Here is a 26127-nt window from a genome sequence, read left to right as displayed (position 1 = left end):
TGCCAGGGGCGTGGTTGAAACCGATGCTGAGGCAGAAGGTGGGCTTAAACTGTTTCTGTTTTCCAGCCCCTGGGGTCTGAATTCTCTGACTGAGAGCCACTACTTGTGCTGGACCCTGCCCCTACCCCCTTCTTGGGGGAAGATATACCCTTCAGGTCGTTATCTCCTTCACCTGACTATTTCTTTGTCTCTCAGACATTCCTTAACTTTGCCTTTGCCTGGGGCCCTGCTGACAGCTGAAAAAGCCTGCTGTTTTCTTTATGAGTTCTGCGCTGTGATCTTGGCCCTTCCACCTATTTCACACTGATGTGTGTGTGGGGGGGGTGGGGGTGGGGGGGGTCATGGAAATCTCCCAAACAGTTGTTCCAGACAGTTTCTGGCTTTTAACTAACTTCCCTAGAAGATGAATGAAATTCCACACCTACTTACACTGCCATCTTGCCCTGCCTCCTAGCCATGTGCACTTGAGAAGAATGTATATCCTGCTGTTTTGGGGTGCAATGTTCTGTATATGTCTGTTAGGTCTAGTTATTTTGTATATTATTCACATATTATTCAAGTTCTGTTTCCTTTTTGTTCTGTGTAGATGTTCTATCTGTTGATGTGGTCTATGGAAGTCTCCAAGTATTACTGTAAAGGTGTCTATTTCTCCCTTCAATTTTGCCAGTGTTTGCCTCATGTAATTTGGGACACCTTTGTTAGGTGCACAAATATTTATGATTGTTATTTCCTCTTGGTGGAGGAAATATGTATATTTAATATATATTTAATTAATTTATAGTGTCCTTTGTGTTTTGTAATGGCTTTTGATTTAAAGTCTGTTTTTTTCCAGTGTTAGTATAGCTACTCCAGCTCTTTTTTGTTTACTGTTTGCATGGAATATCCTTTTCCATCCTTTCACTTTCAACTTATTTGTATTTTGAGGTCTAAAGTGAGCCACCTGTGAACAAAATATTGTACGATCATGCTTTTAAAATCTATTCTGTCAATCTGTGTCTCTTGATTTGGGAGTTTAATCTATTAACATTCAGTGTGATTACTGTAAATGCAGTACTTATGTCAGCCATTTTATCCTTTGGTTTTTTATATCTTTTTTGTCTGTCTTTCATTTATTGCATTCTCTTTTTCTGTATAGTTGATTTTTTGTGATGTATCTGACTGAACCCTTTCTGATTTCTATTTCTGCATATTTTTAAAATACTTTCTTTGTTGTTGCCCTTGGGTTCATATTACACAACCTACATCTATAACCTACCTATTTGAAAAGATACCAGCTTGGCCTCAATAGTTTACACATTCTCTGCTTCCATACCCTCTATTTCCCCTGTTTATGTTGTTTTTGTCCTATTTTACCACTTTCTATTTTGTATGTCTATTATCAGAAAGTATGCCCCTTTTTGATAGATTGTATTCTCTTATAGGAATTAAAGAGTTGAGTTGTATATTGAGGAAACAGTGCTATTGTGTTTTGCATTTACCCTTTTAGTTACCCTTAGTGATGATCTTCATTTGTTCATACTACTTTAAGTTACTGTCTCCCGTCCTTTCCTTTTAACCTGCAGGACTCCCTTTAGTAGTTCTTACATGTCTCTTGTTGATGAACTCTCTCAGTTGCCATTTATCTATGAATGTTTTAAACTCTCTCTCTTTTTTTTTAAATCAAATCTGCAGGTTTATTGAAATAGGAACTACTTGAGCAAAGAGGTTGCAAACTGGGAATTTGGGATGACAGTCTCAAGAGGACAAGTGGGATACAGTGGCTTATAAAGGCAGTAGTCTCCCTCATTTTTTTAAATACAATTTTATTGAGATACATTCATATAACATACAATCCTTCAAAGTTTACAATCAGTTGTTCATAGTTGTGCATTGATCACCACAATCTTTGAACATTTTCATTACTCCAAAAAATAAAATAAAAATTAGAGTAAAAAAGAACATCCAAAACATTCCATTCCCCTTCTCCCTGCATTGTTCATTTACTTTTTAAAATTCATTTTTATTGAGATATATTCACATACCATACAATCATCCAAAGTGTACAATTAATTGTTCACAATACCATCATATAGTTGTGCATTCATCATTCCAATCTATTTTTTGAACATTTTACTTGTATCAGAAAAAAGTGAAAAAAAAGAATATAAAATAAAAGTAAAAAAGAACACCCAAATCATCCCCCCCATCCCACCCTATTTTTCATTTAGTTTTTGTCCCCATTTTTCTACTCATCCATACATGCACTGGATAAAAGGACTGCGATCCACAAGGCTTTCACAATCACACTGTCACCCTTTGTGAGCTACATTGCTATACAATCATCTTCAAGAGTCAAGGCTACTGGGTTGTAGTTTGATAGTCTCAGGTATTTATTTATAGCTATTCCAATGCATTAATACCTAAAAAGTGTTATCTATACAGTGCATAAGAATGTCCACTAGAGTGACCTCTCGACTCTATTAGGAATCTCTCAGCCACTGAAATTTTGTTTCATTTCATTCTGTATCTCCATTTTGGTCAAGAAGATGTTCTCAATCCCATGGTGTCAGGTCCAGATTCATCTCTGGGAGTCATATCCTGTGTTGCCAGGGACATGTGCACCCCTGGGCATCAGATCCCATGTAGCGGGGAGGACAGTGAGTTCAGTCACTGAGTTGGCTTAGCTAGAGAGAGGGCCACATTTGAGCAACCAAGAGGTACCCAGGGATAGTCTCCCTCATTTTTGAAGGACAGTTTTTCTAGATAAAGAATTCTTGGTTGGCAGTTTTTCTCTTTCAGTACCTTAAATATATCATACCATTGCCCCCTTGCCTCCATGGTTTCTGATGAAAAGCCAGCAGTTAATCTTATTGCAGATCCCTTGTATGTGATGAATCACTTTTCTCTTTTGCTTTCAGAATTCTTTCTTTATCTTTGGCATTTGACATTCTGATTAGTATGTGTCTTGGAGTACGCCTATTAAAATTTATTCATTTTGGAGTACATTGCACTTCTTGGGCATGTTTATTTGCATCTTTCGTAAGAGTTGGGAAATTTTCAGCCATTATTTCCTCAACTATTCTTTCTGCACCTTTTCCCTTTTCTTCTTGAGGGACACTAATGACACATATGTTTGTGCACTTCATGCTGTCACTCAAATCTCCAAGACACTGTCATTTTTTTCTGTTCTTTTTTTATATGCTTTTCTGACTGTATGATTTTGTTTGTCCTATCTTCTAGTTCACTGATTCTTCTGCCATATGTTGAAATCTGCTGTTGTATTCCTCTAGTGTATGTTTAATCTCTACTATTGTGCCTTTCATCCCCATAATTTCTGGTGTGATTCTTTTTATACTTTCAAATTCTTCTTTATGCTTACACACTGTCTTCTTAATATCCTTTGGTACTTTATCCATATTTTCCTTCATCTTCTTGAATTGACTTAGGAAATTTGTTTGAATTTCATGGATGGTTGTTCCAAATTCTATGTCTTCTCTGAAGTTTTAGTTTTTCCCTTGACTGAGCCATGTCTTCCCGTTTCTTAATATGGCTTGTATTTTTTTGCTGATGTCTAGGCATCTGATTATCTTGATGAGTTAACTATGAAGGTCAGTTTCTCTTTCTTGTCTCGGATTTTCTCATTGATTAGCTTTTTGTTAAGTCTCTTCTTTGATTCTTGGTCCAACTTATTCTAGATCTTTAGAATAGCCTATGTTTAGCTATTCTAAATGAAAGCAGGAAAACAAAAAATTCACATTACTTGTTTTATTGTGATACTCACTGTATTGAGGTGGTCTGGAACTGAACCTGCGATGTCTCCGAGGTATGCTTATATGTTGCATCACCTCTGTTATCAGATTCCCACTTCTCCCCTCCAGGGTTTGCTATTGCTGTGTTTGTTATTTTGTTGTTGTTGTTGCTTCTGCTTGTTTTAGTAACATTCTTAGACTAATTCTGTAGATTCTGTGTTTCCTGCAGTGTGAGGCTTCAAAGTGCTCTGCTGAGTTTCTTTTTCTTTTTTTTTTTTTTAAGTTAGTATTTTTACTTTTAAGCCTGGCTCCCTAGAGCTCACCCCTAGTATAAGTTAAGATTTATTGATCAGCTAATGTGGACTGATCAGAAAATATCTTTAAATGCCTTGCCTCTGTGACTTCCAACCTTTGCCAAGGGGCTGTTTGTGAGAAGGCATACCTCCAAACTTCAGACAATTTAGAAGACAGCCTTAGATTTCACTTCCTGCTTGTGCAAGGCCTCAAGGTCAGCCAGAAGTGAATTATGGGGATATTCTCCTTTCATAGTTCTTTTATGAACATATGCACCATCTGTTAGATCTCCAGGAATATTTTGGAGCTTTTCAGTGTTCCCTGTCATCATTTGTCTTTAGGTTTTCCTTTCAATTTCTTGGCAGTTCCCCTCCCCCCGCCCTGGGTGAAACCACAAGCTTAGGCATTGAGGTGCTTCCAGCAGATTGCTGTTGTTTCCCATAATGCCCTGTGTGTAGAGCTTTTTATGACTGAGTTGAGTTCTGAGTCAAATCAAATGGCCAGTGCACCCTGGGAACAGAGATTTTCCAGGGAGCTGCAAATTTAGACAAATATCTGCTGTGCTCAGGGGATGGTGCTTTTAATGGAGCTCCAGAGGAAGTCAGTCCTTTTCATTGGCAGCAAGGTGGCCAGTGACTACACATCCCTGAGCTTCAGGTGAAGAAGTGATGGGAACAGCTCCTGTGAAAATGTCCCAGCCCTCACTGGCTTACCTAGGTTCAACAGTTTCTCTTGGATAGAGAATTTTCAGTTCATTCTCTGGCTTTGGTTAATTTCCAGAGTTCTGAAAGGGTTAATTTCAGTTGTTTTGCTTGTATTTTCATTGTGTTTGTGAGACAGTGTGTTTGCTCGGTCAGTCCAGAAGTCGATCCTCCTTGGAGCTATCTTCATGATAATTCTGATGTATCATTTTAATCTTTAGATAAAATCCTCTTCATTATATGGAAAGTTCTTTAATTTTAACTCAGAATATTTCTTGTGTTTCCTTTACTTTTATTCTCATCTTCAGGGATACTAATTTTTGTAGAATAAAAAAAAAAAACCTAAAAAATAGCCACCCACAAAACACACTCACAATATATACTGGCCTTCACAAAACATGGGCAAGCTAATCAGTCAAAAAGTAGAACTGTCATTTGGGGGCAAGCTTTTGAAGTATTGAACTCATTCTTTTTTTAAAAAGTCCTTCCTTGCTTTAGAGTAACAGCAGTAATGTACTGTATTTTGTTGTATTCTAAACTGTGTTCTGGTGCCACCTAGTGCCATGAATGAGTAAAGGCCACTCTGCTTTTTTTTTCTTTTTTCTTCCTTCTTTTACTTTTTTTTTTTTTAATAATTGATATTTTCTTCTTTAAGCTTGACCATTTGAATTACAATTTGGAATTAAAAGAATCAGAAAATATTATTTATATTATATGTTTACTCTTAGGCAGAGCTAAGCATATATGGAAAAATCAGAAATCATCTTGGAGTAAAGGTTTAGTAGTTTAAATATTAGTAGGTTCTCCTTAAAACAATCTTGTTGTCTTTATTTCCGTACTTTTTCTTTTTTTTGCCTAATGCCTGAGGATTAGCCTAAGTTTCTCTCCTCCCACCATATTCTTTCTGCTGTGCTTTGTGAAATTCCCACATCATTATGAATTACCTTTGCTTTACCTTCAACTCCTACACAGAATACCTCATGCCTGTTCTCCACTACCTCTCCATATGTGTCCTCCATGTGCTGACATTCTGCTGTGTACTGTGTACTTCTACCTCCATTAAAAGGACATCACTTTTTGTTTCTGACCCCTGTACAGAAGACTTTCCTCTGTAAGTACTGAGCCAATCCCTCAGGAAAAGGCATGTTGAATAGAAGATTTCAACACTATTACTTGTGTTGTGTCCATTGGGTAGTTGATGAGTCTGGATTTGTGTTTGCACAGAACAGAAATAACCTCAGACTAATGGAATTTGAAGAAAGATGTATTGGAAGACTATCAGATAGCTCATACATTTGTTGGGAATACTGGGGAACTAATTTTTCTTAATGGATAGGAATCGAGAGAAATTAGGCAGTCAGAACCATTGCCAAGATCATATTGCTACAGTGATCTAAGACTGTGCTGGCAACTTTTCTACTGCCGCTGGACACTGATGCCACCATCCCTGGATGGCACCATGAATTCTAAAGTGTCCCTTCATTTTTGTATCATTTGATTAAATTAACAGCACAGGATGCGAACACCTGAATGGCTTAGCCTAGGTGATAAGCCAACGCTCAATCTGGGTTGGAGGAGCAGAAGTTTGGCATTCTTTGGCTTTTCTATAGGGAGTAAGGACCTTCCTTAAATGAAGACTCATACAATAAGGAATTGACCTAATATGAAATGTATTTAGATGCTGGCAGCCAATAAAAATGTCGACAACAAATGGAGACAGTGAAAATAAATATAATTTTTATGTAAGTTACAAAATGAAAATTTATTTCAGTAAAATCCAAGTTTGGCTAAATTTTCTTTAAATGTGTATCATAGTATTGTGCTGAAATTCCATTGAAATAAAGGCGATATAATGCCACAAAAGTTTGTGTACATTGCTACTCTAATGGTATTTAGGTTAAGTCACACACAGTTGTACAAGACTTGATGTTTAATCATAAATTTATTAAACAATTGCATAGTAAAGACTGAAATAAGCATGATCATGTACATAATATTTCATTGGTAAAGGAGGACTAGATCATATGGACCAGTTCTCATGCTTAAGGCTACCGGAAGACTGGACAGAACAAACAAACAAAAATCTGCTTGAAGGATAATAAAACTAACAAGATAGTGAAGAATTATCAAGCTAATATGTTAATGAGGATGCATGCTCATAAATGTAAGTTTCATAATTGGGGCAGCGTTTTCCCTGTTGATATTTGTTGATTTTGGAGGTAGAAGCTAGGAGGCTAGCAGTGGTTTTGAATGCCTGTGGTACTAGAGGTACAGGCATTGGAGTCCAAAACTAGCTAAACAGTGTGTGTGTGTGTGTGTGTGTGTGTGTGTGTGTATGTGTGTGTTCCAGGTGACCCCCCTGACTTTTTTGATCCTGAATTGTTGCACAATATGTAGGAAGTCCTTTGCAAAGTCTATAGCTCAGCTTCAAAATATCTCCATCAGTGAAAATAGATTCAGGTGATTAGAGTTCATTAGTGTATACCAATCCTGATTAAAGCAAGTGATATCCAGTCTGAAGGACAATAACATCTTCCTAGGCTTCAAATTAATATTTAAAACACTCTTTTCAAATATGACACCCAGAAAACAATCACTAATTAGTTACCCTTTACAGAAAGGAACAGGACAACTTGAATGAAAATCGACAGCAATAACAGAATCATAAGAACTCTAGATATTGAACTTATTGAACATGGATTTAAAAAAATAATTATGGTTACTCTGTTCAAAGATAAACAGGAAAAGTTTGAAGATTTTGACAGAAGACTAAAAACTATGAAAACAGAGAGAGAAGGAAATGAATGAAAACAGAGATAAGAGGTTAAGTTACATGGAATACATCAGCAAGTGAACACACTGCCCTCCCCTGTAGGTGGGACCTGACTCCCAGGGGTATAAATCTCCCTGGAAACACAGGAGATGACCACCAGGGATGAATCTGGACCTGACATTGTGGGATTGAGAACAACTTGACCAAAAGGGGGATGCAAAATGAAATGAAATGGGGGAGGATCTAAGATGGCGGCCTAAAGAGGAGTGGAAGCTAAGTAGTCCCCCTGGAACAACTAAAAAAAACCAGAACCAACTATTAAATAATCTGGAATAACTGCAGGGGGACAAACGTGACCATCCACTCATCATACATGAACCTGAATTGGGAGAAATGCCTGAGATCACAGCATAAAATCTGTAAGTAAATACTGCAGATCCAAATCGGGAGACCCCTCCCCCACAGCCTGAGCTACAAAGCCTCATGGTGCCAGAGAGAAGCTTTCTCCAGCAAGGGAATATAGCTCAGCTGAGCGCCAACTGGCTTTTTAATTAGCGAGTGTGAACTGCTCACTACGAGGTACGAATCCCCAACAAATAGACAGAGGCTTTGGGTGATGACTGACTTTGGAGAGCCGGAGGGTCACCTCGGACTAGCTCTGTTCCTTTTCGACTCAGTGGAGAAAGCCTCAGCCATTTTCAGTTCCCAGTTCTGTGACCCAGACAAGAGTATAGCACAGGCAGAGATAGACCATTGGAATGCTAATGACCTCCCCCTAGGGCATCTGTCTTCTCTAAGAGGAAAGGGGTGGGGCCCAGCTCTACTACCTGCCTTTCATTCAGAACTTACACCAGTCAAGAATTATAGGCTAACAGGTGCTACCTGCTGGGCAGAAAAGCACAGTGACCAGAGGCATCAGAGGGTGTACCAGTTTTCTAAGACACACCCTCAGGGAAACCGGATACTGAATATTTCTTCCTTCTGGGACCTTAGCCCATTCTGGTCTGGGGAGGCCTGACTGGGGTAACCAAGGAAACTATGCGTAGACAACCGAAAACTACAACCTACACCAAGAAAAATGAGGTTATGGCCCGGCCAGGGGAACAAACTTGCACTTCAACTGTGATGCAGAAATTGAAACAACTAATAATAAGTGAATTCAAAAAGTTTAGGGAAGATACGGCAAAAGAGATGAACCGTATAATGAAAACACAGGACGTACATAAGGTAGAAATTCAAAGTTCAAAAAACCAACTGGCGGAATCTATGGAAATGAAAGGCACAACACAAGAGATGAAAGACACACTGGAAACATACAACAGCAGATCTCAAGAGGCAGAAGAAAACACTCAGGAACTGGGGAACAAGGCACCTGAAAGCCTACACACAAAAGAACAGATAGAGAAAAGAATGGAAAAATACAAGCATCGTCTCCGGGAACTCAAGGACAAAATGAAAAGCAAGAATTTACATGTCATTCATGTCCCAGAAGGAGAAGAGAAGGATAAAGGGACAGAAGCAATAATAGAGGAAATAATCAATGAAAATTTCCCATCTCTTACGAAAGACATAAAATTACGGATCCAAGAAGTGCAGCGTACCCCAAACAGAATAGATCTGAATAGGCCTATGCCAAGACACTTAATAGTCAGATTATCAAACATCAAAGATAAAGAGAGAATCCTGAAAGCAGCAAGAGAGAAACGATCTATCACATACAAAGGAAGCTTGATAAGACTATGTGTGGATTTCTCAATAGAAACCATGGAGGCAAGAAGGAAGTGGGGTGATATATTTAAAATACTGAAAGAGAAAAACCACCAACCAAGAATCCTATATCCAGCAAAACTACCATTCAGATATGAGGGAAAGCTTAAAATAGTCTCTGACAAACAGACAATGACCGAGTTTGTGAACAGGAAACACTAAAGGAAGCACTGCAGACAGAAAGGAAAAGACAGGAGTGAGAGGTTTGGAAAACAATTTTGGGAGATAGTAGCACAGCAATGTAAGTACACTGAACAAAGATGACTGTGAATATGGTTGAAAGAGGAAGGCTGGGATCATGTGGGACACCAGAACAAAAAATGAACAATAAAGACTGGGACTGTGTAACTCAGGGAAACCTAGGGTGCTCAACGATTGTAATAAAAGGTACAAATATGTTTTTACATGAGGTAGAACAAATGAATGTCAACATTGCAAGATGTTAAAAATAGGGTGGGATTGGGGTGAAAATACAATCAATGTAAACTAGAGTCTAGAATTAACAGAAACATTATATTATGCTTCCTTTAATGTAACAAAAACAATATACCAAAGCTAAATGCATATGGGGTGTGTGGAATAGGGGAAGGGTATGGGACTCCAGGCATTGGTGATGTTGTCTCTTTATTCTACTTTAGGTTAATGCTATCTTTCCTTTTGTCACCTTCTAGCTATCAAGTTTTTTTGTTTGTTTGTTTTTCTCTCTTTCTCTTGCCTTTTTCTTTTGCTTCTCTGCCTTCTTTGACTCTTCCTCCGTCTTTGTGGAAGAAATGTCCTTATATAGAGAGGCGATGGTGCTCAATACATAAATACCTGACTGTACGGGGAACCAACGATTGTTTACTTAGGATGGAATGTATAGTGTTTGAACAGAACCATCTTAAAAGAAATGGGTTGATGAAGAAACCTCGAGGGCACTACATTGAGTGAAATAAGACAGACACATTAAGGCAAATATTGCAGGATCTCACTGATATGAACTAATTATAATATGTAAACTCAAAGACATGAAATATAAGTTACCAGGGTATAGAATGAGGCTAAAGAATGGGGACCAGTTGCTCATTATGAGCAGAATGTTCAAATAGGGTGAACTTAAATATTTGGAAATGAACAGGGGTGATTGTAGCATGTAATGAGAATAACTAACAGTGCTCAAAGGTGTGTGAAGGTGGTAGAAATGGTAAGCTCAGAGTCACGCATGTCACCAGAAGGAAAGTTGGAGGTTAAAAGAGGGAATGTATAAAACAGTGAATCTTGTGGTGGACAATGTCCGTGATTAACTATAAAAATATTAGAAATCTCTCCCACGAACTAGAGCAAATGTATGTTACTATAACTAGAGGTTAATAATAGAGAGGCATATAAGGAAAAAATACATACCTGTTGCAAACTAAATACTACAGTTAGTAGTATTTTAACATTCTTTCATCAACAGTAACAAATGTACTATACCAAAACTATGAATCAATAATGGAAGGGGGGGGTGTGGTTAGGGGTATGGGAGGATGTGAGTTTCCTTTTTTTGTCTTTGTTTCTTTTCTGGAGTAGTGAAAATGTTCTAAAAATTGAAAAAAAAATAATTGTGTTGATGGATGCACAGCTGTATGGTTGTGCCGTGGGCAATTGATTGTACACTTTGGATCTTTGGATAGTTGTATGGTATCTGAACAATCTCAATAAAAAAAAATAAAAAAAAATGAAACAAAATAAAGTTTCAGTGGCTGAGAGATTCCTAATATTGTTGAGAGGTCACTCTGGTGGACATTCTTATGCACTATATAGATAGCCCTTTTTAGGTTTTAATGTGTTGGAATAGCTAGAAGTAAATACCTGAAACTATCAAACTACAACCCAGTAGCCTTGACTCTTGAAGACAATTGTATAACAATGTAGCTTACAAGGGGTGACAGTGTGATTGTGAAAGCCTTGTGGATCTCAGTCCTTTTATCCAGTGTATGGATGGATGAGTAGAAAAATGGGGACAAAACCTAAATGAAAAATAGTGTGGAATGAGGGGGATAATTTGGGTGTTCTTTTTTACTTTTGTTTTTTATTCTTATTTTTACTTTTATGGTATAAGGAAAATGTCAAACAATAGATTGGGATGATGAATGCACAGCTGTATGATGGTACTGTGAACAGCTGATTGTACACTTCGGATGATTGTATGGTATGTGACTATATCTCAATAAAACTGAATTTAAAAAAAGATACATGGAGTACATACTGGGATGTTCTAAAATACATGTTATGGGAGTCCCAGAAAGAGAGGAGCGGTACAATGGAATGGAAGAAGTCTTAAAATCAATGTTTGAGAATTTCCTAAAATTTTGAAACGTATGAAAACACAGATTCAAGAAGACCTATGAACTCCAACTTTATAGTTATAAAAATGAAAAGAAATCCACACTTAGGCTCATCATGATTACTTTTCTGAAAACCAAAAAAAATGAAGAAATTATAAAAATAGCCAAGAAAAAAGGCAAATTGCATTTAAATTAACAAAAATTATACTGACAGCAAACTTCCCAAAACATATAATGGAAGCCAGGAAAAATGGAATGGTGTAGTAAACAAACAAACAAACAAACAAACAAACAAAAACTTCCAGTCTAGAAATGCATGCCCAGCAAAACTATTCTTTAAGAATAAAGATGAAATGAGAAATTCTTCAAACATACAAGAATTAGGAAAGTTTGTCACCAGTAAATATGCATAGACTTGTGCCAAATAAAATATCAAAGTGTACTCTTCAGGCAGAAGGAAGATGATTCCAAATAGAGAGTTGAAAATGCAAGAAGGGATGAAGAGCTATGAAAATTATAAATATTTATTTCATAAATAATTGTATGAAATAATAATGTCTAATTTCCTTTCATATATAGAAAGAATTAAAATTGCAAAAGGAATTTGTCAGTCAGGAAAAGATAAATGGAAACAGTGTTCTAAGATGCTAAGGAATTGATAAATCAAGAATTAATGTCCATCACCAACAAGAGTTAAAGAGTTTAATACTTTCAAGCTAATATAAGGAAAATTTGAATAATAAAAAATAATCCATCCAAAAGAAACCAAGGTTTAGCATAAAAGAGCAGGACAAATGGAAAATCATTTTAAGATATAAGATTAACTCTAAATATATTCATAATTACATTAAATATAAGCAAACTAGATATTCCAATTGAAATACAAAGATTATCAGACTGAATAGAAATCAAAGCCTAACTATATGCTGCTTTCAAGAGACAAACCTAGACTATAAGGGTAAGAAAGGTTGGAAGTAAAATTATGGAAAAAGATATGCCATGCAAATACTAATCAAAACAAAGCTGGCTCACTCTATGACTATCAGACAAAATTGAATTTAAAGCAAAAATATATGTACTGCAGGAACTCTGCATAACTATTAAAGGTTCAGTTCTTTAGGAAGATGTAAAAATTTTTCATTTGGATGCACTTAGTAACTTGGTATTGATTTATGGTGAAGAGTATGGTCAGTTGTGCTACCGTTTTTGAGTGTGTGTGTGTGGATGTATTATTCTCTTTCCTGCTGCAAAACCATGATTAGAAAGCCGTGATTTCTAGATGCTGACACTGCTTTTGCTAATTTCTAGGTTGTTCATTAACACTTTTTTGCTTTCTCAGCTCTTCAATTTCCCATGTGAAATTATCTCTGTTGGAAAACTAAAAGGAACAACTCTAGTTGTTCCTTTATTCTTGTTGGACCCTAATTGATATTAAGCTGGAAGTACAAAAATCTACTTGGAAGCCATTGCCATAGTTCAAGTGAGAAATCCTGAGGATGTGACCAAAAACTGTGGTAGTAGTGATAGAACAAAGGAAATTTAATTGGTAATCATTTGGAGATAAAATTGGTAGGACTTGGTGATTGATTGGAAATGGTGGTGAGATAGAGGAGGATGAGAGAGAGGAGGAACCTAGGATAGCTTCAAGATTCTAAGTGACTGGGTGGATTGTAATTTTGTTAAGTGAGATCCAAAATACAGAAGGCCTAGTAGGAGGAATAGTAATAGGGGTGAATGAAGCCAGTGAGTACATGTGTGAACATGTTGAGGGCTTAGAGGACATCCAGGTGGATATGAATCTGAAGATCAGGGTTGGATATAAAGACATCAGAGTCATCAACATTTGCATAATTGTTAAAGCCAGGACAATGGGTTGAGATCATCCCTGTAAAGCAGAGCAGTGGAGAAGCATGCTTAATTTTTCTTCATGCTTTTAACGTTAATCATTCAAAACAAACGCTTCCTTGACCTTGCACCTGCATTTAGATCACACTTATCTTCATGGCCAGGCTCCTCTAAGGAGTAGTTAATGTTGGCTGATTCTTCTTCCTCATTATATTCCCATCTTTTTAAATACAATGCAGTTAGGTATCTGCCCACTTCCCACCCAATCCCTGTAGCTTCTGTGGCACAGGTCATTCCCAACAGCTGAATTCTAAGGACAATTTGGCCTCTTCTATGGCATTTGACATCATTAACCGCTTCCTTCTTGAATTGCACTTTACTGGTGTGGTTGATGATATTTGGCTCCCCTTGTTCGCCTATTTCCCTTCCTCCCCCACCCCCCCACCCCCCGCCACCTGTGCCTTTAATCCTTGTGATCTGTAGTCCTCTTGTGTCCTTATTTGACATTCTTTTCTAGGACATTGTCATTCCTTTACATGTGACTATGTGTTGATTTATCCCAAATCTGTATCTCTATTTCAAACATTTTTCTTAATCTCCAGAACCATATTCACCTTGTCACACACACACCCCCACCCTGTAGAAGTCCCCAGACAACTCAATTCAGTGTGATAATCTTTTTCAAAAGCCTCCTATATTCCATAACTTGATTTGTTTTATAGCAGTCACCCTAACAAAAACTGGAAGTCAATAAATAGCTTATTCTGTTACCATCACACATCAAATTGGTCTCTAAGTCTTAAGTCATATCCAATCCATCATCTTCATCTCCATTTCTGCTGGTTCAGGTGTTCAACATTTTACCCTGTACTATTGATCAAGTCACATCCATGCATCAAACCTTTCAATGCCTGTCCATTGCCTAAGATAAGTTCTGAAGAACTTTGAATACCCATAAAACAGACCTTTTCCCCCTCTCTCACTAAGTTTCCAACTGTTTCACTTTCCCCCTTATCAGTCCTCCCTTCTAGCCATATTAGACTATACTGACATTTTTACAAACATGCCATGTTTCTTTCCTCCTTTCTGCACATATATTGCCCATACTCTTTCTTTAGCCATTCACATTTGTCTGCCCTGAGAGCTAATACTTAGCTTAAGACCCGGCTCCTCAATCCCAATCCTTCTTTGGCAGCCGTAGTAACACCACCACTATTCCTGTCATAGACTTGAAAATGTCTCCTTTTCATTGCCTTAACTGTCACATATATATAATTTATAACACTAAGCACATTTTATTACAAGTCTTTGTTGATTTGCCTGTCTCTCCCAATTGTCTGTGAAAACCTTCATGACTTCCTGGTAGGGACAATATTTTATTTATATTTGATTCATCAGTCTTCAGCAAAATGCCTGGCACACAAAAGATGCTCAATAAATATTTGAAGAATCAGGCACAATGAATAAGGGCAATTCTCATGTGCAGGAAATGACCTGTTGTATGACCATTCCTCATGTATTCATGTACATAAAATTGATTATTTAGTGTGGGTCTGCGAATGCTATTGATTTGTTGGTTGGTTGATTGGTTGGTTGATTGATTCATTCCATAAATATTTATATAGTACCCTGGTAGGTTTCAAGCACTGAGGGAATATAAAATTTATCATCTCCTGTGTCTTTGAGAAAATTACTATTGCAATATGGAAGCAGCGATATGACATTTTGGCTAGTCATTCCTATAGCTGAATGTAGAATAGATTGACACATGGTTAAGGCTGAAAGCAGAAACAGCAGTGATGAGGCTTTTAATATAACCCAGTGGACATTCTTGTCCTGAGCCCTCTCATCAAATGGACCTCCCTACATCTCATTTCTGAAAGGGAAGGCTGGTATGCCTTTACTGTTTTTGACTAAGGCAGCCATGAACAAATGCTGCTGCAGACAGGGGGATGGCCAGGGCATATATGCAGGTGCACATATAAGAGAATAGATGTGACATTTTGGGGATAGACAAGGTGAAAATGATGCAAGAAAGGTGGGGTTGGGAATCATCAAGCCTTCTAATCTTTCTTCCCTCAAAACCCAAACTCACGGAGGGCTCCACATGCTTATTACTAAGGAAGATGAGTTCCCTTTTATCTCCTCCTTTCACAAAATCTGCTCTCAGAAGGTAATCTGATATACTTTATAAATTACTAATAATGAGGGCTGCCTTATCTCTCCCCTTTCCAAAATCTAATCTCAGTAAAGAATCTGATGCTTATCTACTGTAAATTATAAAATACTATAAATAATAGTTAGACCTATAGTCCAGTAATTCCTTGTAGTGGAATTCCTATCTAAACAGTAAGAAGAAAGACTTAGAATAACGTTTTAAACAGATTGATGCCTGGAATTATGTTCTAGGAAATATGTAAAAAGACAAAAAACCTAAGTGAGACTCCTGAAATTATTCCAGGAAGGCAGTTAGCATTTTTATCCCATCAATTTGGGCAACAGAGGGAGGGAAGCAGGAGAAAAGGCCACGGAGGATAAAAGGTTAGTGCCAAAGGTGCAGGTAAAGCTTAGAATAAGAGAACGTTTGGGGTCAGCTGTTAAGGAGAATAAAGCTGTGCAGGCAGGATTCAGAGTAAGAAATTAAAGGGTTCGGTAAATCTTTTGGTGCAGGTGTCAAAAAAAGAAAAGGGCGAGGGAATGTGTCCTCATCTGTCTTTTCTGCATGAGAATATCCTTGATTTTTTGAGCGCTTCACGCTCCTAATAGGAGGAAAACGGTGGGGGTGGGGGCTGGAGACGGAGGCAAAAGAAGAGAGGCAGGAAGAACTCATATAAATCCTTTTCGGCCCCCGGGGGAAAGGCCTGTGGAGGGGCTCTTGGGCGGGCGCTGGGAGGAGCCTCTGGAGCATCAGCAGCCGCCCCGGAGCACGATGGGAAAATCCTTCCTCTCTCGGACATGGCGCCCACCTGCCCGGCGGTGGTAGCCGGCTCCGGCGCCGCGGTTCGCGAGTCCGGGCAGAAAAGCAGCTGCAGCTTCAGTCGTGTGGGAGAAGGAGGTGGAGGGGTCGGCGGCGGCGGTGGCGGCACCGCCCGAGGAACTCGCTGTTAAAACCGAGGGAGTCCGGTGACTCGGGCAGGGACAGGCCGGGTGCAGCTGGGGTCGCAACCAGCATGGGGTCCCAGGTGCTTCCCCTGCTCCGGCAGGGCGTGTGGGCCGCGCTCACCGGGGGCTGGTACCACGACCCCGAGGAGAGCAAGTTCACCAATAGCTGCCACCTCTACCTGTGGCTGTTTCTGCTGCTGCTGCCCCTGACCCTGCATCTGGTGAGTAGGGAGGTCAGAGCCCTGGGGAGACGTGGGGATGGAGGGAACGAGGAAAAAGGAACTAGAAACCTGTGGGTCGGCCTTGAGATGGAAGTGATGGGTAGTGATTCTTAAGAGGCAGGAGCGGGAAGATCTTCAGGAATTTGGAATAGAGAAAGTGCAAGGAAAGGGTGCATAGGGAATTCACTGGAAGGGAAAGAAATAGAAAGGACTTTGGGGACTCTGAGACACATTAAGAATTGATGCAGGATGCCAGGATGAGTCAGAGCCTTTAACTCTGCTTGTGGCTGGGGACTGTTGAACCTATTTTGTAGATGGACAGCCCTAGGTCCCTTGAGTGGTTACTTTGGGTTAATGTTTGGTGTAAGATATTGTACATGACAGACAAAAGCCAAAATGAAATGTAAAAGCAAACCTATTTCATTTGTTTATCTTTTTTGCCTCTCCCCACTTTGTCTTTGAGACAGCAGGTTCAATTATCTATTACTCACCTTGTAATTTCTACACCACTGTTAAGAAAGCTGTAGAAAGGTATAATAATGGATAAATATAATTTACTTCATGCCAAACAAATATTCCAGCACCTAGTTGGGACTTCACACCTAGTAGGTTAATGTTAAGGGAATGCTAGCCAAGTAACTACATAGAAGATCCTCTTAAGCAAATTAAATATACCTAATATAAATACTTATTAATCTTATTTGAAAAGCTTTACTGGTACCAGTAAGGTATTCCATGTCTTATAAAAATTTATATAGGGGAAGGAAACAAACAAACAAACAGACAAAGGTACCCAGTGTTCTTTTTTACTTTAATTGCTCTTTTTCACTTTAATTATTATTCTTGTTATTTTTGTGTGTGTGCTAATGAAGGTGTCAGGGATTGATTTAGGTAATGAATGTACAACTATGTAATGGTACTGTGAACAATCGAATGTACGATTTGTTTTGTATGACTGCATGGTATGTGAATATATCTCAATAAAATGAAGATTTAAAAAAAAAATAATAAGAGAATGTAACCTCTGGAGTATCCAGCCGCTGGAGAAACAGGGGACAGACTTGCAAATTAGGTATAGGGAATAAATACTTCTGGGTCTATTGTTCTGGGCGCCAACCCCCCACATTTTGGTTGTGCACCAGTTCTTGCAAGATCGTGAAAAAATTCTTTTCTTCTCCATAAAAAAAAAATTATATGCCCGGAATCCTATTTTGATAAATCTCTTAATGGACTTTATTCTTAGAACATAATTGGATCATGTTCTCTACAGAAAAAAATCTTCAATGAGTTTGCATGTCTGACAGATTCTTGCATTTCATATTTGAGGTTGTCCATGATTTCGTTCCAGTTTACTCTCTTTCTGGCAGTTTATCCAGAGGGCAAGAACTCTAGCTCTGAAGTCTGTCTGGGTTAAATTTGGGGACCACGTCTTAACTGTTCTGTGTTGTTAGGGAAGTTACTTACTTTATCTGATTTTTAAGTTTCTTATGTGTAAAATGAAAAGAAAAATAGTATCAGATTTACATGGTTGTTTTGGGAATTAAAGGAGATAATACATGTAAAGCCATATGGCTGGCTTTTTCTAACATTGGAATCAGACATGAGTTTGAATTTCTGTTCTGCCATTTATTAGCTGTTTGACCTGATTTTTTTTAACCTATCTAAGCCTTGGTTTTGTCGTCCTTAAAATGGATGTGATAATGACTAATTCATAGGAAAATTAAATGAAATGGTTTGTCAAAGGCACTTACAGAAACTGATCCATGGAGGCCCTTCAATGAATATGTTTCCTTTTTCTATGGCTTTTTTCATTGTTTTTCCTCAGCCTGTAAGTCCCAGTATTTTTCTTTTGTTTAGGAGGGCAGTAGAAGGGTGATAGGAACCCAAGCCCTGGTTCCTGGTTTTGCTGCTTATTAGATATGTGAGCTTGAGCAGGCTTCAGCAAGTTTCAGCTTCCTGGTTTATAAAGCAGGTATAATAATAACATCTTCCTTATAGGATGGATATGAGAATTAAATGAATTAATATATGAAAAGACTGTGTCAGTACCTGGCACAATAAAATGAGTGCTTAATGCAGGCTAGTTTTTTGTTTTGTTTGTTTGTTTGGTTGGTTTTGGTCTTGTATAAGTTCTGACTGAACTAGGCTGGTAGTCAAAGATGTTGTTCTGTTCTGCCACTTATCAATTGTGTGGACTTGTGGAGGTCATCTCACTTCTCTAGGCCTCAGTTTAATCTGTAAAATGGGGACAGTGGGTTTCATTTTATATGTTTAGCAACTGAGGTCCAGAGAGATTAGTTCCTTGCCCAAGTGCATTTAGGTAGGAAGGTGCTGGAATCCGGGGTTCTAACTGAGCTTTTGTCCTTTCCACAGCACTATGCTGTGTAACATGGTCTTCGTGAAAGCACTTTGAAATCTATGAAACATCAGACCCACATAAAGTGGAGTTATGATTATCCAAGTGGTGGTATGGTCAACCCTAGTAGAGGAAGAGCTGAGTAGTGGGAAGAATGGGATGGAACCTTCGTATCCTTCAAGACACCAGGCAATGCAACATTATATGTGATTTTTCAGCTCTGACAAATACTGTTAGGACAGGCAGCCCTTTCCTCAACTGTCCTCAGAAAGCCTGTCTTTTGTTTTATGGCTGTAGCTTTATGTTTCCTTTTATTTTCTTTTAGCCAGACTTGTTCTCTTTCCAGTTCCACTTTTTAATTTAGTCTTGGAGTCTTTCTTTGATAAGAACCACTTCATTTGTAATTGCTATACTTAAAATTAAATAAGATTACCTTTCAATTGCTAGCATAGCACTAGGCATATAGTAAGTACTCAAAACATATTAGCTATTATTATTACACTGAGTTGGTGGTTTTAAATTATAGTCTATAGCTACTCCCCCTTCTGGCACATCCTTATCTTTTCTTTGGTCTTGTGCTTCTTTGCCCATCCTTCATCCTGCTTTATGTGAATTATAGAAAAGTGACTTGCCCACAAAGGCACCTTCTCCTGGTTCAGAACTTGGGGACTTTACTTCAGCTACTATTTGACTCCCGTGAGCTAGAGACCTTTGTGCAGGATGCAGTTAGCATAGCCTTATGTAACAGGCTTGGTCCATACCACTTGATTTTTGTTATTCAATTGAACTGTTTGGCATATTGCTATTCCCAAAAGTTTACCTCCTCATCCTGGCCAGTCTAAGCATTTATGTTCAAATTTATTCTTAAGAAGGCTTTTCTCTGCCACTGAATCATATAGTTCATGCTTTCCTTCTCTCCTTTGACTCTGGAACCTTATTAACTGATCTTTCCACCTGTGGAGGCCTTATTTGTTGTCAGCTTGAGATGCTTGATCCTTTTCTGTTTCCCCACAATTCACTTGAACTTCTGAACTTCCTGCCTTTGACCCCCTTGAAGCAGAGGGGGTTAAGACTGAAGGGCCTGCAGCATAGGTATGCTTAAAAGATATTCTTCCCAAGCCCCTGTGCTTCTAACAGAAGTGCAGACCTACCCCTTCTAGATTTGAGCCGCGTGCCACCGCGTGAAGTTGTCTGTAAAAGTTTGCTGCTCCAGACGGCTGTTTGGATTGTGTGTGCAAATGGCTTGGCTCTGTGGATGCTTTGCTTTCCTGGTGTAAGCACTTTACTAGGGATGCTCCTCCAGTGTTTCTAGGTCAGTCATCTTCAATCTTTTCAAGTTTTCTTGAGTGATGATTGCCACTCTTCTGCAAAAATCTTCCCATTTTTCTGCCGTTGAGACACATTTGTGACTGGACGCAGGATCTATATTTTCAGGTTGTGTTTTGGTGACTGTGGCAAAAGAACTAACACCTGCCTGTCCTGTGATGTTTGGCCTCTGCAGTGCCATACAGAAATAGCTCTGAGGGTTTTTCCTTTTCCTTTTCTAGTATTGAAAGTTCATGACCAATTCTTTAGTGGTTCCATTTACATCTTCCACCCACCCTCACTTTTTTTCAGGGATTTTTCAGATTTCTCCCGATTAGTGACTGACTGTATTTTAGATGGTGCTTTCCTCAGATATAATTTTTTTTCAAGGGTAATGTCTACTGCGTTATTACTGTGGTGGTTTGGAAATGTATGTACCCCAGAAAATCATGTTCTTAAAGCTAATCCATTTCTGTGCATGTAAATCCATTTTAAGTAGGATATTTTGATGGTGTGATCCACCCATTCAGGATGGGACTTAATCTTATTACTGGAGTCCCTTATAAATGGAATGACTACAAAGATAGAGATAGAGATAGAGATAGAGGGAGGAAGGGAAGGAGGGAGAGAGAGAGACAGCAAGAAAGAGAGAGAGAGCAAGAGAGAGAGAGCGCCACAGGAGCAAGAAGCTGAAATCAACGGAACCTGGAAGGGAAGGGAGAGATCAGCAGAGGCTGCTGTGTGTTTACCGTGTGACAGAGGAGCCAAGGATTGCTAGCAGCTGGTCTTTGGGAAGAAAGCATTGCCTTGATGATGCCTTGATTTGGACATTTTCTCAGTCTCAACCATGAGCGAATAAATTCCCTTTTTTTCTTAACCTGACCCATTTCCTGGTACTTGCTTTAAGCAGCCTAGGAAATGAAAACAATTACCTTATTATTTTTATGTGAATTGAAGAATCCAGTTCACTTGGTGCTATTTCTTTTGTATGGAAGGTAATACTTATCAAGAGATTATTGCTTTCTGATTTTAATGATTGTGTCTTTCAGATGATTAACTTTAAATATTACCCAACTTTATCCCCGTTTTATCCCTCTAAATCTCTTTCCTGCATCCTATGGAAGAAAAAAACTGACTAGCTCTTAATGGTCTTCAGACTTTTCCTTTTTTTCAGATGGATTTTTTACCTTTAGCATTTATAATTACATTATTATTATTGGAATAGGTAATAATAATAGCCAACCTTTTTTGATGACTTATGAGTCAGGCACTATTGTATATGCTTTGTATGAACTAAATCATTTTGTCCTCAAAACAACCCAGTAAGCTAGGTATTGTAATTATTTCCATTTTACAGTAGATGAAACTGGCACAAAGAAATTAGTTAACATGCTTAAGGATACATGGTGAGTACTGACCTAACCAGAAGTAGAACCCAAGCAGGTTGTCTCTAGAGCTGGAGTTCTTAACTACTAGACCATAGCACCTCTAACACAGGGAATTTCACAACATGTGCATGTATTTTCTGCACATTGGCATGAAGAGATAAAAAATATGAAAATTTACAAAAAAGCACATAGTGATAAGTTAATTTCCCTCCCATGCTTCCCTCTAATACCTACTTGAGAGGTAACTGCTATAAACAAAATCTTGTGTGTTCTTTCAGTGATAGTTTATATACAGGTAAGAGGAATTTTGAATGTAAGGAGTCATAGGTTTAATCGTAAAGCAACCTTCTTCGTCTTCCACTGTCCCTTCCAATTTGCTCTGTGGAGGAGTCTTTTCCATATCCCTGGATGAAAACCTGGGTAAGCCCCATGACTTCTGGTAATTCATATCCTATGATTGTTTTAAGTAATAAAACACAGGCATGAATCAAATTTTAGAATGTCTAGTTCCATATAATTGTCAAAGCATCAATCATTCAGTTACTTTTACAGGCAGGAAGGAATATGAGGCAGGCCTGATCTGCCTCTTTTCTTTTTCACTCTCCTTTTCTCTCACACACTGGCTGCTGTTTGTGACCCCTTTGGAAGGTCAGATGATGACCCCTTTGGAAGGAGAGATGGTGAGGAGGTGGTGGAAGGAGCAGGACAATTCTTCATTGACTGGCATGATTGTGAGCTGGCTTTGCGCTCTCTGAGTATGGCAAACGTTTATAGCTCACTTCTCTGGTGAGGTGCTATCACAGGTCCTTAAAAAACACTAGTCCCCTCGACTGCTCTCTTGCCTGCAGTTTCCTTGGGTAAAACTGCTGCATCTCTATTCTGCTTGGTGTGTACTCCTTCCACAATTCCTGGGAATTTGGTTATCCACCTGCATCTTCCTTTTGGTGCAGTCCTCTCTGCTCTTCACACCCTAGTTAAAGCAAACTCATGGAGACTCTTTTACGTGTAGTCCATGTGAACACTCATATATCCTTCTGGGAAGACAGGCTAAGCTCAATATGGCAACTTCTCCATGCCTCCCTCAGAACAGCTAGCCAGGCCGTCTCTCATCTTTTATTTCTTTTAGGAAAGAGTCAGACACCAGTCTACACCAGTTCACTGTGCTTTCCACCCCTACCCAGATTGAAGGGGACTTCGGGTCTCTGAATGATCTCACTGAAGCTCTTCTCTCTTGAATGGGGCATCCCTCCTTGTGGGGGCAACAGCTTGGGACTTGCTGCATACCAACAGTCTTCTCCAAAAATCTTCACAAATCCTCTCATTCTGGACTCTATTATATCCTCATTTTAAGAAAGGGATTTAGAGTCATCTAACTTGTTCTCATAACCTATTTAGTAATTTCTGAGTATGCATTGGCGTTTTATATAAATCCTTCCTTGTCTCCTTGGTCAACACTTAGAATTTAACATTTTGTTATATGCATACACAAGAGTTTATGTGTCTACATCCTTGTTTTTTGACTTTACAAAATATCTTATAGATTATATCATGAAGAGTTACCTCATTTCTTTCAAGGTCCACATAGTATTCCTTTCTGTGAGTAAAGGATAATTTATTTGATGAGTTCCCCTGTTAAAGGATATTTAGGTTATCAGATGATTCTTACCTAATGCTAAAATTTAGCTAGTTGAATTGATTTTCATTCAGTGTTTGAACACAGTTTGTCAGTCAGGATGTGCTAGTTTGTGCTGAAATAACAAACAACCTCAAAATCTCTTTGGCTTTACCAATTTTAATTTTGGTAAATTTTATTCATATTACACATCCAATGTGGTCAGTGGGAAGTGGGGGCTATGGTTAACAGGGGTTCCTGATCATCATAGTCATTCAGGGCTCCCCAGTTGATAGACATCCATTTTGGGGTTGGGAAACCCTGCTCCCCATCATCCTCATTCCATGACCCGGGCTAACAGGTAGTCATTCCCTGGGTCATTGTCAGTCACCGTGGTGGAAAGGGGATCAGATCATACACTGGATATTAAAGCTTCTACTCGGAAATGACAGATACCTCTTTCACTCAGGTATCTTTGGCCAAAGCAAATTGCATAGTCACACCTAACTCCAAAGGGGAAGGAAAGTACATTCCTATCATATGCCAGGGGAAGAACTGGTAAGATTTGTTTGGAATCACCTGTGTTTATTATAACAGACTAAGGGCCATGTATTCTGCTGTATGTTGAAGGAAACAACAGGGAACAAGATAGGTTGGTATCACCCCTTATGAAATTAGGGGATAAAGATAAACAGATATTAATAACACAATATTAATTAATATTAATATTGTTATAATGAGGGAAGTACAAGGTGCTACATAGTAAATTCTGCCTTTGCTATTTAGGGAAGGCTTCCCAAAGGAGGTAACTTCTAATCTGAGACCTAGAGAATGAGTAGGAGATAGCTGAGCAAAGATAGATAGAGAAGGTATCTACCCAGGGAAGGTATCTGAAGCAAGGGAACAACATATAAGAGAGACTCTGACTAGTTTGAGTAATTAAAATTTCAGTGTGGTTGGAGCATACAAAGGGAGGTGTTAGCGAGAACGAAAATAAAAAAAAAGTCACAAAGGGAATTTCAGCCTAATTATGTTTGCTTATCGTGGGGACAGCGGAGAGGTATTGAAGAGTTTTAAGCAATGGCATGTTATGAGTAAATTTATGATTTGGAAAATTTCTGACTCCAATCTGGAGAATAGGTTAGAGAAGTAGTGCAATAAAGATGATGCTTGTCTGTACTCCAGTCTTACCTTGCATTAAAAAAATATCTTTTACAGTATTTCAGATTTACAAAATTGGTTGACGTCACGTTGTCAGGTTTGCCTGAGTTTAATGTGCTCTCAAGGTCTACGGTTTATTGTTTATTACCCCTCATGTTATTAGGTTGTTTCTCTGGTCCCCAGCTGACTTCTTTTCCAGACCATCTATGGCTGAGGTGGAGCTAGAGGGTAAATGACCATGGTTGGGAAATGGGAGCTACAGGTGAAGAGTGAATGGAGAAAGGAATGGGCTGAACTAAGTCAGACAAATAATGTCAGTCACTGGATTACAAAATGTACCCCTGGTCTTCTCTTGTAAAAGGTTTGATTACATCTGCACTTATCAGCACTTGTTTTCATTGAGCGTATGGCATTTTACTGCTACCTCCATTAAAGAAGCTGTCTCATTTTGTGATTGTTATGGTTTGTTGTGTATCTATCCTTTCATTCATTCATCTTAGTGCGTCCCACTGTGTGCCAGGCAGAGTTCATCACAGTGACAGATCAGCCAAAGCCCTGCCCTCAGGAAGCTCACAGCCTAGTGGAGAATCAGGAAATTAGGAGGAAAATAAAGGAAAAATTTTACAAATTGTGATATGTGTTCTAGTAGAAATAAAGGAGGAATTCCTTTTGATAGGGTGGTCAGGAAAGGTGATTGGCCGTTTAGCTGAAATTTCAAGGATGAGAATGGGTCAGTCAGGCAGAGACTTTTGAACGTGGACTCTAGGCCAAGGAGGGTGCAAGGGCAAAGGCTTCCTGGTGAGAAGGCCTGGCTTGTTCTAGGAAACATCAGAAGGCCAGTTTGGCGAGAGTGTGTGGACAACTGACCAGGAGGACAGTTGGGTAAGTTTGGGGATGTTGACAGGGCTGGATCACTTGGACCTTGTAGACCACTAGAAGGAGCTTGAATTTTATTTTTAGTGCAGTGAGACACTGCTGAAGGGTTTTTAGCAAGATATACTTTTATCTCCCAGTTTTTATTTGGAAAAGTTTTCCACCAGGGAAACGTTGCAAGAATAGTACAATGAATGCTAGATACCCTTTCTTAGATTCACCAGTTCTTAACATTTTGCCACATTTGCTCTATTGTTCTCTTTATATATTTATTCACTATTTTGCTGTCCCATTTGAGAATAAGTTGCAGCTCTCAAGACACCTCCTTCCCTAAAATCTTCAGTGGGTATCTCTTAAAAAAACGGACATTCTCCGACATAATTATCACACCCAAAAAAGTTATCATTGATATATCACTGTTGCCAAATATATACTCCCCATCCAAATTTCCCCAGTTATCCTAGTAATGCTCTCTATAGCTGAGTTTTGTTTTGTTTTGTTTTTCTGGATCCAGGAATCAATCAAGGGCCATGCATTGCCTTCTTTGCCATATCGCTTAATTGTCCTTTATTCTAAAACAAGTTTTCCAAGCCTTTTGTTTTTCTTTTATGGCACTGAAAGTTTTTGCAGAATGTTCCTTCATTTGGATGTGTATGGTTGCTTCCTTGAGATTAGATGCATGACTGTGCAGT

The 26127-nt window shown here is 38.7% G+C and overlaps 1 protein-coding gene across 6 annotated transcripts in view; it reads left to right on the top strand.

The window, feature by feature from the left end:
- PCNX2 (pecanex 2) overlaps positions 1–26127 on the top strand; it is a 380796-nt gene that overhangs the window by 32030 nt on the left and 322639 nt on the right. The window contains exon 1 of one of the 6 annotated variants that reach the window (XM_037821035.1): positions 16382–16740. The exons of the other annotated variants lie outside the window; for them this stretch is intronic. Coding sequence (XP_037676963.1) covers positions 16588–16740 — 153 coding nt within the window. The 5' untranslated portion in view covers positions 16382–16587. Of the gene's footprint in view, positions 1–16381; positions 16741–26127 lie in introns of those variants that run through there. 6 annotated transcript variants of the gene reach the window in all.

Source organism: Choloepus didactylus, chromosome 2 (assembly GCF_015220235.1).
Source record: "Choloepus didactylus isolate mChoDid1 chromosome 2, mChoDid1.pri, whole genome shotgun sequence".
Classification (NCBI taxonomy): Eukaryota; Metazoa; Chordata; class Mammalia; order Pilosa; family Megalonychidae; genus Choloepus; species Choloepus didactylus.
Note: the sequence above shows the minus strand (reverse complement) of the source record. Positions and strands in the feature narration are given on the sequence as shown.